The sequence below is a fragment of the Aedes albopictus genome, chromosome 2 (assembly GCF_035046485.1).
Source record: "Aedes albopictus strain Foshan chromosome 2, AalbF5, whole genome shotgun sequence".
In the NCBI taxonomy this organism is placed as follows: Eukaryota; Metazoa; Arthropoda; class Insecta; order Diptera; family Culicidae; genus Aedes; species Aedes albopictus.
Genome location: NC_085137.1, coordinates 445,166,269 through 445,181,645, shown reverse-complemented (window position 1 = coordinate 445,181,645; position 15,377 = coordinate 445,166,269). Strand labels below are relative to the sequence as shown.

Below are 15,377 nucleotides of genomic sequence, written 5' to 3'. Positions count from 1 at the left end.
TTTAAAAATATGGAATTTACTAAAATTCAAATATCTTGCGTTTTGTTCAACCAATTTCAAATCTTTTTCCATAAATTAAAAGCTGAATACAATACCATTTGATCATCTGAATGCAGGTTTTGCGTCAGATTGATGAAATTCAAGATACTGGCGAGTTTTAGGGACGATCTTCTTAAATTTTAGCCAAATTTCCAAAAATATATGAAGAAATGTATTTTTTTTTCAATACCGTCAAACGGGGTGACTTGCAACGGCGGGGTGACTTGCAACACTTGAGTCGTCTGACTTTGTCTATCAACAAAACATAAAAATCCGACGTTTACATACCAAAACTCAGTTTTACTATTAAGTTCATATAATATCTGAGTAATAGTCAAGATTTGAACTTCTATTTAAATAGTTATAATACAATTTTTACAAATACCGTCTACCCCCGTTGGTTTGACCTCATCTAATCTGAACACTTTTTAATTTGACCCCCTCTAATCTGCACATCGTTCAAACTAAAAAAGGTTCAAACGTCATTCTGCTCATGGAACGGGGTGAAACGAAACGCAGAATCAAAACAAAACAACAAGAAGGGTTACCATCAGTGTGTTTTTCGATGCCCACAGGGTTACTAAAAGTTCAAATTAAAAAATGAACCCCGTTGGTTTGCATGAGGTATCGTTCAAACCAACGGGGGTAGACGGTAGAATGTTATTATGAAAAAGTAGGAAAAATAAGAGCTCTGAATCGTTGACGGAAAAAGGAAGATGAAGTAAATCCACTAAAATAATATTCTACAGGTGGTTTCTCAACCTAATGTGCTACATGAATTTCCATTTCACTTTATAAAACTTTTACAAAAACTTTGTTATAGGCATATGTTTTGAAAAACTGTACTTAAGGCGAAACTGGAAGCATTTCCTCATTATTTTGGTTTTTGATTTTTCATAAAATAACGAAGCAAAATTTTCAAAATCGGTTTTTGTGCACATGTAGAGTGTGGATCAAGGTATCTCCTAAATTTTTCCCAGGTGGAAAAAGTTTTTCGTTTTTGCAGAAACCATTTTTTTGTGAAATTTCGTTCAAAAATAGTTCTGAAAAAAACCAAAAACATTTTCCATCTGAAAAAAATTCAGGAGATACCTTGATCCATACTCTACATGTGCACGAAAACCGATTTTGAAAATATTGCTTCGTTATTTTATGAAAAATCAAAAACCAAAAAGTGAGGAAATGGATCCAGTGACTTGCAACACTTATTTTCGTAAAAACTAAGAGCACAAAAAAAACTAAATATTGTTGCTTAACTTGTATTCGACCAGTAATAGCCTGGAGGATACCATTTGAACTGGAAAAAATGGTAAAAGTTGTGTTTAATTAACAATTAGTAACTTGCTGTTTTTGAGTCTTGTATTTCCATATACAAATTCAAAACTCAGTTTCTTATGAAAAAACTAATGCAAAAATTTGTATGTAAACCCAAACGACATAACAATAGTAACAAGAATACTAGCCTAATATGCGAGGAGCGTTAAATAAATGTTCGCTTGATGGAGATGGGATTTACACTGAGTGTTGCAAGTCACCCTGCACGACGACTTGTTTGAAAAACGACCTTATTTGGCTTTTTCAACAGGAAAAAATAAAATAATATATAACTTCTTCTCCTTATTCTGTAGAGGGTCCGGCTATTAAAACTATTGCCAGGAGTTTGTATTTTGAAATTACGTTTAATCCACATTTTTTGTTAGTTGAAGCTGAAAAGTGTTGCAAGTCACCCCGTTTGACGGTAAGAAAAAAACAATCTTAAAATTATTTCTCAACGTTTATTTGACATATCATATGTAGGCAAGTTACAGTAAAAAATTCAGCTCAATCGGAGCATTGATTACGAAGAATGAGATGTGTGAAGTGAGCGACGTTGCTTAAAAATAGAACATAAATCGATTTTAAATCATCAACCTTGTATGAAAAGTCGAAAAAATTTCCGCTCTACTGTAATTTTTTTCCTTCGCGTTTTCGAACTCAGGGCATGATTCTACACCAAAAATGATCATCAGCTTACCGAGTTCAAAAATGCTGTAAACTAGTGTATCCGAGCGAACGAACTTCGTTTGCCAAATGGCGATCTGACTTCCTCTGATGAGGAAGTTCTGGAATGCTTATTCATCACACACTTCCCTGGATGTGTAGATATTACATCTTCGAATGAACCTGATGTATTTTCTTGTAGTTATGATTCTCTGGCTCGGAGTATTGAATCGATTGAGTGGGTACTTAATAGCTTTGCTCCTTTCAATCTCCTGGGCCAGATGGGATTTATCCTATTTTGTTTCAGAAGGGATTTGATAATTTGAAACATGTTTAAAAAAAATACTTGTTTGCAGTTTTGCTACAGGGTATATTCCCAAATCTTGGCGACATATTACTGTGAAGTTCATTCCGAAACTGGGTCGTGCGTCGAATGAAGAAGCAAAGAGTTTCAGACCTATCAGTTCGATCTCTTTTCTTCTGAAATGCTTAGAACGCATTGTGGATCATCACATCCGTGATGTTCATCTGGCCAACGTGCCTCTTCATGTGAACCAACATGCCTACCAATCTGGTAAGTCCACTGTGACTCTTTTACACAAGGTTGTTTACGATATCGAGAAAGCATCCGCTCAAAAGCAATCTTGTTTGGTTGTTTTCTAAGATATCGAGGATGCCTTTGACAATGTGCCTTTCGATGCCATATTGGAAGCCGCACGGAGTCATAGCATATCTCCAATGATTTCCAATTGGATACATCAAATGCTCAAAAACCGATATCTCTTCTCGACATTGCGTCTAGCAGGGATTAGGAAATTGAGTGTTTGTGGATGCCCCCAAGGGGGAGTCTTGTCGCCACTTTTGTGGAATTTCGTAGCAGATACGCTATTGAGGCAACTCAATAAAAGCGGTTTTCCTACTTATGGTTTTGCCGACGACTATCTAACATTGTTAGTTGGTATGTGTATCACCACCCTTTCTGACCTGATGCAAAGCTCCCTTCAGGTAGTTGAGGGTTGGTGTCGTCAATATGGCCTTTCGGTTAATCCGAGTAAAACATCTTGTAGCCAGCCCGGGCGATCCGTCTTAAAACACGTGGCTTAAGCGCCACTCCACAAGGGAGACCACATGCCCAATTTTAATTTGCCCGGATGAGACTCCCCTGAGGGCGAATCCATTTAATATTTCCGAAAGGAATTTTACGGATCGTTCCAGCTGGCTTACGAACCAAACGACCGAACGGGTTCACCCTATTATCGCATCATGACCATTAATCGCGAAGGCACTCAGAGAGTTCGGTGAGAGAATCACGCATGCTCAAAGTGAGACAACATTCGCGGTTGCTCACCAATTCTCATCACTGGCAGACAAGACACTCGCCGCGATACGCAACAGCAAAGAGGAAACGGACTGAGAACCCCATCAATCAAACTCCGTGGACGGAGGACGGGAACGACATCAAACGCGTAGTGACGGGTAATACATGCAACTAATCAAACACTAGGGCTTACTAGAACACATAATGGGACGTTTATTCAACTTAACACTACATAGTGGGGTTCAACGAATATATTGGGCGGTTTATATTACAATATTTATTGCTAGCATTTATTCATAATGTTGTGTGTATGTGTTCATTCTCTCTAACTTCCTATCTTGTGTGCGATTTCTCTCCCTAGTTCTCTCTTCTTATCTGTCTAACGTGCTCATGTGCTCTACGCGTTCTATGTGTGTGACGTCACGACCCTTGGCGGCGCATCTGCGGGCTAGTCTGCGCTCCTGGTGTGACAACCGGATCCGCGGCGGCGGCAATTCTTCACGCACGCACGACGATCTCAACTTCGCTACGAGGCCTTAGCGGCACATCGTCTTCAGTCTTGGGACTGGCAAAAAACACTCCGAGACGCCCTCAACGGACGCCCCACTCCACAAAAAAAAAGGTTTGTTTCGACTCACCGACTTCGCTGGTTACGTTACCGCTGTCGTTGACCTGTGGCCCAGGTCAGTGCCCCGTCCGAGGCGAGCGAGTAGAATGGTGATCACCAATGGCCACTACGCTGAATGACGTTGTTGCTTCGGGATTGGCGATGCAATGGCGGTCGACGTGGTTGGTGTTCGCAAGCAATTTAGCGGGTCGATTGACCTGCGAAAGTTGGCCAGGAGGTCCCCTGCACCTCACTCGGTCGATGTGTTGACGGATCGTCCGACTTCCGGTCGATCAACGGATGACCGGGAAGGTTTCCGTTCGCTGGGGAAAGTCTGCGCGGTTGGGTGCGGGTAGCTTCGCTGCGAATAAAACAGCCTTACGGCTAGAACGAACACTGAGCACGGGCAGAACATGGCACATTTAGAGCACAATTACCTTTTGATTCTTACTTCTAATCAAATCGCACACGAATTGCTATACTACGCACACTTTCTACACACTAGAGAACGAACAAGATATATTTAATTAATTAACATATACTAAACGTCACTAAACACTCCATACATTTCTGTAGCAACGAACAAATTAACCAACGCGCACACTTCTAGTTTGCTGGGTAGTCACGAACGAAATGATCGAGACTGTGACTCCTCAGATTAAGACAGTGAATTCTCGGACGAACCGGAAGCTCGTCATTTCCCGAAAACTCGTCGTACACTTTCGTGATCGCAAGTCACGAAGGATAATTCGGAGCGATGGTCGTGCTGCTGTCCCTTTCCAACCTTTCGAAGACACAAGTGTGCTCGCCTCAGGAGAGATTTCGCAAAATGTTCGCAACCCATGATTGCCTACTCTAAGGGAATTCCAATAATTTGAATTTAATTACCCTGAACATTGATTCAATCTTATTCTCAATAGGCATTGATATAATATTTACAAAATTTACAATAGAATAAACACAAAAAATATATACATGTTTCCTGACTGCTACAATCTATTGTTCTTTTTACGGAAAGGCGAAACCGTAATGGCGTTCGACCTTTGCGTCTCTTTGATTCTGATATCTATGTGACTGATCAGGTAAAGTACGTTGGAGTTAATCTTGATTCCTAGCTCTCCTGGACACCTCACATTGAGTTCAGAATCAAGAAAGCTTGTATGGCCTTCGGGCAATGTCGGCGTACCTTGGGTACAGCTTGGGGTCTAAAACCCAAGTATATAAAATGGATATACACAATTGTTGTTCGGCCAATATTGGCTTATGGATGTATTGTGTGGTGGCAAAAGGGCGAAGTGAGAACGATCCAATCAAAATTAGACCATCTCCAAAGGATGTGCTCAATGGCGATGTCTGGAGTGTTCTCTTCAACTCCCACGGCAGCGCTCGAAGTTCTCTTTGACGTTGCCCCACTACACATTCATCTCAAACAAGAAGCACTTTCTTGCATTTACCGTCTACGGGTACTCGGTCTACTAGAGGAAACTCCTGTGAACGGCACATCAACACACATCTCGTTGAAAATCCCGAAAGGGATCCCAAGTAAAATGCCTCAAGAAAAGCTTGAAAGAATCTTAGGATATATCAACGAATAAATCCCGGAAGGAATCTTGCGAGGTATTCATGATGGATTGCCTGAAGGAATACCATGAAACAATTTTAAAGAAATCCCAGGTGAAATTCCTAAAGGAAACCCTTGAGAAATTAATCAAGGAATCCCGGGTGGAATCCATATTTAAATCTCGGGAGAAACCCCTGAAGGGATCCTGAGAGAAATCCCCGAAAGAATTCTGAAATAATCTCCGAAAGAACCTCAGGAGGAATCTTTTTGAGAATACCAAGAGAAACCCTTGAAAAAATCCCGGAAAGAAATCCAGGAGGAATGCTTAGAAGAATGTTTGAAGGGAGCTCATGAGGAATCTCTTTAAAAATGCCGAGAGAAACCTAAGAAAGAATCCTGGGATGAATGCCTGGAGGAATCCTTGGAAGAAAGCTTGTAGTGAACTAAAAAAAAACTCTGAATTTTGAGCAAAAAGTGATAAAAATCATCGTCATGATAACATAATCGTCCAATGGTAATTACGCTGTGTTTCGCACACACAATAAGTATATGGCGGTAGTGATCAAACGTCAAACAGAAGCGAAAACGGGCGACCGCCGTAAGTGAGCGATTTGCAAACTACAGAATATTTGAATTATCCGTTAAAAAAGAAGACGATGGGAAGAGAGCAGGGTGAGGCGTCTGTTTTTCTGTGCCTATAGTTTCACATTTGTATGAATTTATCTTCGTGCGACATAATCCGCATCCGCACGTTGTAAACTGTGTAGAAAATGAGCTATCGTTAACAAGCACCTGGCGCCATACCGAAGTTGATGGCATTAAGAACTACCTAGTGCTTCCTTCAGAGGGTTGATGGAACCACTGATCTATGGACGACTTTTTCGTCAAACTTTTACTGTGGTTTTATAGATCATGTTTATGAATTTAGATAACTGATTTATGTATTTCTGGTATGGTTCTATGGAATGTTAAAAAGTTATCAATGGATAATTTGGCATTGATTATTCATTCCTTTTTGTATGCGAACTAATATTTCCCCCCAGGATACCCCACCCGCATGTGCATCGCTTCGGATGTGATATCGTTCTACTTGAAACATTTACTAAAACTTGCTTTTACTGATTATTTATCTATTAGTACATTTTTTGTTGTGTTTTATCTTTGTTTTGCATTATAACAGTATGCATTTTTCTTTGAATTTTCTTACAAGTTAAAACTCGTATTGACAACGAAAGCACTTGCCTGAACCTGCGAAATATTAACGTACCAAGAGTGAAATTACAATTTCGAAGATTAGTTAACACTACCCGCAGGGTTCTTTATTTTAAAGGTAAAAGAATCGTGTTTGATAATAGTACAGTTTGGTACAAACAATAAAAAAACAAATAAAATTTATATATGGCCGAATAGTTGTAAAATAAAAGCATCTTTTAAAATAGGACTCGAAAAATCTTAAAATACAAATACTTTCTGAAATGAGCCGACATGAGCAAAAAACATAAAACGTTAGTAAACCTTGACTTAAACATAATGGCTACACACTTTGTTTTACTAACGGTAATATTTGGCCTAAATGTGCTCTGACACTAGCAGTATGAAATGTTTGTCTGTGTTTTATTTTTGTTAAATATTCAAAGCATTCGCACTATGGTAAATCGCTTAGCTTCCTCAGTGATGATTGCTTGATTTGCTGTTCTATTACAAGAGGTGTGAGAGTAAAGGACAAGTTCAAATTGATCTCTGTTTTAAGTGAGTGTTATAAGAGGATATCGATAGTTTAGCGGTTTCTTCCGGATTCTCACCCGGCCATCTGGTTGCTAGTGACGAACCTTAACTTGTTAATGTTTTGACCCAACGCAGGGTCTCACAACTACTACGAATGTATACTTATCTAGCAAAAATGGTAGATTTTGTTTTGTTACGATTATCATTTCTATCTTTAAATGTTCAACAACAGAAGAAATAAAAAAAAAATATAAATACAGTTAATCAAATATAGTAAAATATGGCGCTTGTCTTGGGTCTTTGTGAGCCCTTAAAGCCGTTGGAATGCACCTGCCACTTTGGGTTGCATTCCACCCATCGCGTCCATTGTCGTTCCAACTGTACGTACTTTTGAAACATTGTCGACTCATTAAGATCCTTCGCCTCAAACGACATCTATCACATACTATTTTCCCACCAAACCACGCCCATCGAAACGAAAACCCATCAAAAACCTTACCCGTGTTGACCACGCACTCCATTCACAGCGCCAGCAGTCCATCGTCGTCCTTTTTCTTGCCCCCCTTGGAGGCACTGTTTGGAGGACCTCCACCGCCGCCAATTTGGCTGGAGATTGACGGTAGGTTATCGGCGACGGCTGCCCTTTCGGCGAGGAACTTTTCGAATTCCTTACTGGTAAGACTTTCCTCCGGACCACCGCCGTTGCCACTGCCACCGGATGCGTCCAGGTTGTCCAAATCGTCCTGGTAAATGGGTTTCAAAATCATAAGATTAGATTCATCAGCAATCATGACAAATGCTAATATCAAGAAATAAAAGTACACCAAGATTCAACCGTGGATAAGTTTGGGAAGCAAGTACTACTCACCGGGTTACCGAGCCATTTCTCCATTTCATCATACTCGGAATCTTGAGGGTTCTGGACAGATGAAACGGTGATGGCGGATAGAGATGGATGGACGGACAGCACACGATAGAAAGTTGTCCGTTAAGTTTTGAATTAACGGTCCCATTGGATGAGTGGTTTTATTTTTGTATAACGAACACACCGAGACGTATAAGCAAAAAATGAAAGCAAAACCAACGAAATATATATAGATGTTGCAGTTGATATAGTCACGCAATGGTATAGGAAAGCGTTGAACGTGTGTTCCGTGTTTGTGTATTTGTGTGTTTTCTGTGTACATTGAGTGTTGTTTGGAAAGTCATTACATATACTTAAAATTTTCAAAGCCTTAGTTAGTTTTATTTCTAAGGGTCTTTATTCTTTTGAAACAATCTAAAGCTTCTTCATAAACCTTGCTTTATAAACATATATGGTATATAAAACATTAAGCATTTCTATATATTAAAAAAAAACTTCTGAGACGTCGCCAGAGATAACATGACATTATCTTCAAGTATACTTTGGGAACATTTTTGAGCTGCCTTAGCCTTTCAGGACGCGTGCCTGTTTAGCCCAAGCTGCACCACACTCGCGCACCGTACACGTTGAGCGAGTTTTTTTGGTAGTGCTGTACTTTTTACAACAGCGCATGTCCTGAAGGGTTAAAAGTTTAGCGAAGCTACCATAGGTTTTTTTATTCTATACTAGAAGCTTTCTTAGTTAAGAGTACCTAGCGATTGCTCCAAACTGTCGTGACCCGTGGTCATAATTCAAGTTGACCAGTAATTTTCCCATTTTTTTAAAGCATTCTAAAAGAATCAAGAAACTGTCTAGGAAGGTTTTATGAACTTCCTAAAAGCTACATCAGGAGCAACATATTTATAGCTGATTTGGATTTTTTTAAGCTTTTCTGGAGATATTCCTAGTTGCAAATTTTCAAAGTTTATACTTGGCTTTTCACCCGACATCTAAAACTTATTCTCGCCTGAAAGATCATAAAGTTTCATGTTGTGTTCTTAAGTTCTTCCAATAGTTTCAACAATCTCTTCCGAAAATATCTCAAGCATATCTAGAACTATTATTCAGCTTTTCCATTGATATTCTTTCTTTTTCTTAGTGTAACGCCTTCGTTGGGATAAAATCTGTCTTAAAAAATGGCATTTTATTAGCATTTCCATAGTTATTAGCTTTGAGCTTGCTCATGCATGCCTTCTGCAGCCGTATATCGAATGGCAGGCACGAGGATACCTACATTTAAGCCTCGTATTGTATTTTTTGAATGGTAGAAGTCGATAAACACTGGAACGCTGTTAACGATCTTTTATCAAACAGTTTGGATTTTAGATTAGGTAGAAATAATCGATTATTCGCGAGTTGAAAAGTACGAAACAAATTTAGCTTGTTTTGCCACCAACAAAAATTTTCGAGATTATGTCATTATCTGTTACCTGTTGGGATAAAGAGTTATCTTCGCACATTCTTAATTGTTTGTTTTGGAGTATGTGTCATTTAGATAAGGTCGTTTGGCATAAAGGCATTTGGCATAACGGTTATTTGGCATAATGATCTCTTGACATAATAAAGAAGGGTGTATTTCGATTATGTCAAATGACCGTTATGCCAAATCTCTTTATGCCAAATGACTATGACAGATGTCCTGCTCCCTTTGTTGCGTGCCTCTTCTGTCCAACAATTTTCTTCTCTGATCGACATTGGCCACGCAAAACGGTTCTCTGGCTGCTTCTTGGTTTTTTTCTGGAAACTTTTTCAAGCTGTGTTGGAAGCTTTGCAACGTCTCGAATACACAGTGACAACTATTTGACAAGAAAAGAACTCAAGAAACAACATCTGTTTGACACTAATGAAAATTAGATCAAGTCAAACACAATGTTTGAGCATTAGTTTCTTTTTGGACATACAGGTAAGGGGATACTCAAAATAACTGGGACAGGTAAAATTTTTACTTTTCAAAAAATGTTCAACTAGCTGTAACTTTTCCAAAAGGGCATAAAATATTCTTATTTTTTACTGTAAGTTCATCAATTAGTTGTGTAACAGTGGTCCAAATTTAGGAGAGATCGGGCTATTCTACATGAAGTTAGAAAAAGATTCTAGAAATGGGTATAATTATCCGATAGCCAACTTTGAGCTGTTATATCTCCGGATTCAAGAAACCGAATGCAATAAACTTTTGATAATCTATGACTAATATAATGAGCTATAAAAACTTTTGCCTAAGCTTAAAATTCTTTACATGAAAAAAATATAAAATTATTAAATATTTTTTTTTTTTTTTATCTAGTTCATTTATTTGGGGCTCAATCGCGTATAACGCTTTACGGAGCCGAAGATCTTTCTTTGTACTTAATAGTATACACTATACATAGTAATAACTTTTTAATGATATCTGTTAGTAATGGGTGGAAGCCAGGGTACTCGTGGCAGCTCGAGGTTAGAAGGTCACATTTTGAGGGATGGACAGGGTAAGGATTGGGCCAAAGGTTTCACTGCTGCTCATCCGGGGGTAAATCGCATCTTGCTAGCGAATTCGATGCCTTGTGGTGTTGGTACCAACTTGTTGTGGGACTTGGTCTTCCGGATGGCCAGGAGTAGCTTGGTAACACAAAGAGGACAAAACAGAGAAAAAAAAAAACTGGAGAAGAAAACACAAGCGAATTAAACTTTTATACCAGCAGAGCGAAGAAAGTCGAAAATACATCCCATATATGTGACATCGCGGGTCCCCAACACATCTCTCACAAGAACAAAGGGTTGTCTACCTCGGGTCTCAAGGGTATCCAAAAGTAGTGCTCTGGAGGCGTCATTATCCGGGCATTGCCAAACTACGTGGTCGATGTCATCGTAACCGGAACCGCACTTAGTACAAACATTGCTCAACGCGAGGTTAATCCTGTGTAAATGCGCGTCTAGCGAGTAATGGTTGGACATAAGTCTTGACATCACGCGAATGAAATTGCGACTTACATCCAGACCATACCACCACACTCGCAAAGAAACATTAGGAATAATGGAATGTAACCACCGTCCCAGCTGGCCATCTCGCCAATCATTTTGCCAACTTTGAAGAGAATTCTGGCGAACAAAATGGAAAAATTCATCATGTGAAATTCTTCTATCATAGATCTCACCTTCCTGTGCGCCCACCTTTGCGAGAGAGTCCGCCTTCTCATTGCCATAAATTGAGCAATGTGAGGGGACCCATACAAAGGTAATCTTGTAGGATCTTTCGACCAGGGCACCCATCTGCTCCCTTATTTTTGTAAGAAAGTAAGATGGATGTTTTACAGGTTTCATCGACCGGAGTGCCTCAATCGAACTAAGGCTATCCGAGAAGATGAAGAAATGGTCTACGGGCATGTTGGAAATCATCCCCAAAGCGAAATTGATTGCTGCCAGCTCAGCAACATAAACCGAACAAGGTTCCTGAAGTTTGCGGAAGGCGGTGAAATTTTCATTGAAGACACCGAAACCAGTGGATCCATTTATGCGAGACCCATCAGTGAAGAATCTCTTACAGGAATTGACATTTTGGTACTTTTCGTTAAAAATGCGAGGAATAGATAGACATCGAAGTTGATCTGGTATTCCATGAATAGCTTGTTTCATGGACAGATCGTATTTAACAGAGGAACTGTCATTAGTGAAGTGTACACGAGGAGGATTATAACTTGGTAGGCTTATATCAGATGACATGTAGAACAGATAGATTCTCATGAATTTTGATTGAGTGTTCAGACTGAGCATTTCTTCGAAGTTTTCAATGACAAGTGTGTTGCTCACTCCACACTTGATAAGTAACCTTAGCGAGAGTTCCCAGAATCGGTTCTGGAGAGGTTTCACCCCTGCCAGGACCTCTAGGCTCGCATTATGCGTTGAGTGCATACAACCGAGAGCAATACGCAAACAACGGTATTGAATTCGTTCCAACTTTATTAGGTGGCAGTTTGCTGCTGAGTGGAAGCAGAAAGAGCCATACTCGAGAACAGAGAGAATAGTCGTTTTGTAAAGTTTTATGAGGTCTTCCGGGTGAGCACCCCACCATGTTCCGGTAATTGTGCGTAGAAAATTGATCCTTTGTTGACATTTCTGCACCAAATACTTGATTTGGGTACCCCAAGTGCCTTTTGAATCAAACCAGACCCCAAGGTATTTCGAAGTCAAAGACTGGTCGATTTCTATTCCCAAAAGATTGAGTTTCAGTTGGGCTGGGTTCCGCTTTCTAGAAAACACAACCAATTGAGTTTTTTGCGGAGCAAACTCGATCCCCAAATCTCTTGCCCAGATTGACAGATTATTTAGAGAATTTTGCAATGGTCTTTGCAACATTTCTGCATGTGGGCCTTTTAGAGAAACCACAGCATCATCTGCAAGTTGTCTTAGCGTGCATTGTCCTTCCAAGCAACTATCAATGTCTTTCACGTAAAAATTATAAAGCAAGGGACTTAAACATGAGCCTTGGGGTAGGCCCATGTAACTAATTCTGGAAGTTGTCAGTTGTCCGAGATTGAAGCTCATATGTTTTTCTGACAACAAATTATACAAGAAATTATTTAAAATTCCTGGAAGTCCACTATTGTGCAGTTTTTCTGACAATATTCCTATGGAAACTGAATCAAAGGCGCCCTTAATATCCAAGAAAACTGAAGCCAGTTGCTCCTTTTCCGCAAAGGCCAGTTGAATATCTGTTGAAAGCAACGCTAGACAATCGTTTGTTCCTTTGCCCTTGCGAAACCCGAACTGTGTATTTGAAAGCAAATCATTCGATTCAACCCAATGGTCGAGTCGTGATAGGATCATTTTTTCTAACAATTTCCTTAAACATGATAACATAGCAATTGGGCGGTATGAATTATGATCAGACGCTGGTTTACCAGGCTTTTGAATAGCTATTACTTTGACCTGTCTCCATTCTGGCGGAACAATGTTATTCTCCATCAATGAGTTGAACAGGTCCAGTAATCGTCTTTTCGCGATATCTGGGAGATTTTTGAGAAGATTGAACTTGATCATATCGCGTCCCGGAGCGGAATTGTTTGATGAAAGAAGAGCCATAGAAAATTCCAGCATAGTGAATGGTCTGTCCAGAGAACCGTCTCCTGAGGATGTTTCCCAAGAAATCGGTTGTGCTGGGACTGAGTCTGGGCAGACCTTTTTCGCGAAGCTAAATATCCAACGGTTGGAGTATTCGTCACTCTCATTAGAAGAAGAGCGGTTTCGCATGTTGCGAGCCACTCTCCAAAGCGTTGTCATTGAAGTTTCTCTAGAGAGGCCCTCAATGAAGTGTCGCCAATAACTACGCTTCTTCGCTTTCAGCAGGTTCTTCAGCTGTCTTTCGAGCTTAGCATACTCTTGAAAAAGATCTGAAGTACCATGCCTACGAAAAGCTTTGAAAGCATCAGATTTTTTAAGATACAACTGGGTGCAATCATCATCCCAGCCTAGTGTGGCGGGTCTTCTTTTGAAAGTTGCACTTGGAACTCGTCGTTTTTGTGATTCTAATGCACTCTTGTATATCAGTTCTGATAGGAATCGATATTCATCCAAAGGTGGGAGGGGGTTGAATGATTCGATGCCAAAAGATACCGCTTCTGCATATTTTTGCCAATCGATATTCCTTGTGAGGTCAAAAGGAACCTGAATTGGTTGGTCTGACCTTTCACTATTATGCTTTATGGTGGTTATAATGGGCAAGTGATCACTACCATGAGGATCCTCGATTACCTTCCACAAGCAATCGAATGATAGTGAACTTGACCCCAGTGATAGGTCGAGACGACTTTCTTTGCCGTCAGATGCAATACGTGTCACTTCACCTGTATTTAAAATGTTCAAATTGAAATCGTCGCACAAATCATAGAAAATGGCCGCTCTATTATCGTCACATGGTTCGCCCCACCCTGTACCATGTGCGTTCATATCACCCAGAATTAAAACTGGATGTGATAGTGCAGCAACCGCATTCCAAAGATGACGGCGGTTAATTGAAATTCTTGGAGGAATGTAAACGGAAGCTACGCAAAGTTCTTTACCCTTTACGTTTATTTGGCAAGAGACGATTTCTACGCCTGGATGAGTCGCGATTGGAATTCTATAAAATGAGTAAGTCTTTTTGATCCCCAAAAGAACCCCTCCATAATGGTCATCTCGATCCTGGCGTATAATGTTAAAATCGTGGAAGTTGAGTTCATCTTCAGAAGAAAGCCATGTTTCACAAAGGGCAAATATATCACAGTCAGAGTTGTGAATCAAAAACTTAAACAGGTCTAATTTAGGTTTTAGACTATGACAGTTCCACTGTAGCACAGTGATCATATCTTGTACCTCACTTGATGAATTATCCATCAAAAGATATGATCGCAGCAAGGAGGGGCCATGATTGTGTCAGATTCCGAAGATATTCTTCTACTGTAGGTATAAACATATCAATAATGCCTCTAAATGTTTCTGGAAGGCTGAGGGCATTATATAAGCGATCCACGAGAACCCTAAAAGTAAACAGTCCTCGCTTGGGTCTAGGAGGCTTGCTTGAAGTGCGAGGAACTTTGGTAGCTTTTTTCTTGCTACCTTGTCGAATATTTGTCTTTGAAGTGTATTTAACAGGCGGAGACGGGGATGACAGATTCTTGCTACAACATGGATCTGAAGCTAAAGGAACCTGATTATTCGGAGTTTTTAAATTTACCTCGCCTCCTTTGACATTAGGCAAACTTTTGAGGGAAGACTTCAAAAAGACCTTTCGGCGCAATCCCGGGGAAGATGATGACTTCCTTTTTCCAGGTGCGTGTACCTCCGATAGAGATCCACCCTCATCAGTTTCGCCATCGTCCTGATCATCGGAAGACAACTCCTGATAGGGATTTTCAACTGGGACAGCTGATTCAGGCACGGAATCTGGTGTTTTAAAAGATTTCACCATCTCCGCATATGTCTGTTTGGAGCGCCTTATGATAGAGCGACTCTCATTTCGAATGCGTCTTTTGTAAGCCGGGCAAACTTGCAAGTCATGTGGATCTCCACCACAGTAGCTACATTTTTCCGCTTCCTGTGTGCAAGAGTCCTCCAAATGAGCTTGGTTGCATTTGCCACAACGGGGCTTGTTGTCGCAAAAGCTATCACTGTGACCAAACTGCTTGCATTTGGTACAATTAAAAACCTTCGGCCTAAAAAGATGCACTGGGTAAAAACCACCATCGATTACAACAAATTCCGGGAGGACGGAACCTGGAAAAGTCACTCGAAA

At 40.2% G+C, this 15,377-nt stretch overlaps 1 protein-coding gene and 1 long non-coding RNA gene across 3 annotated transcripts in view; one reads left to right on the top strand and one right to left on the bottom strand.

The window, feature by feature from the left end:
* The window catches only part of LOC134288571 (uncharacterized), a 35,438-nt gene that overhangs the window by 1,006 nt on the left and 19,055 nt on the right, over positions 1–15,377 (top strand). The window lies entirely within an intron of this gene.
* Positions 6,615–15,377, bottom strand: part of LOC109420220 (target of Myb1 membrane trafficking protein) — a 43,202-nt gene continuing 34,439 nt past the window's right edge. Inside the window, exons 7-8 of one of the 2 annotated variants that reach the window (XM_019694548.3) lie at positions 8,099–8,149; positions 6,615–7,973 (exon numbers count right to left, since the gene is read on the bottom strand). In XM_019694548.3, coding sequence (XP_019550093.3) covers positions 7,752–7,973; positions 8,099–8,149 — 273 coding nt within the window. In that variant the 3' untranslated portion in view covers positions 6,615–7,751. The remainder of the gene's footprint in view (positions 7,974–8,098; positions 8,150–15,377) is intronic. The other variant, XM_019694550.3, reaches the window with a different exon arrangement.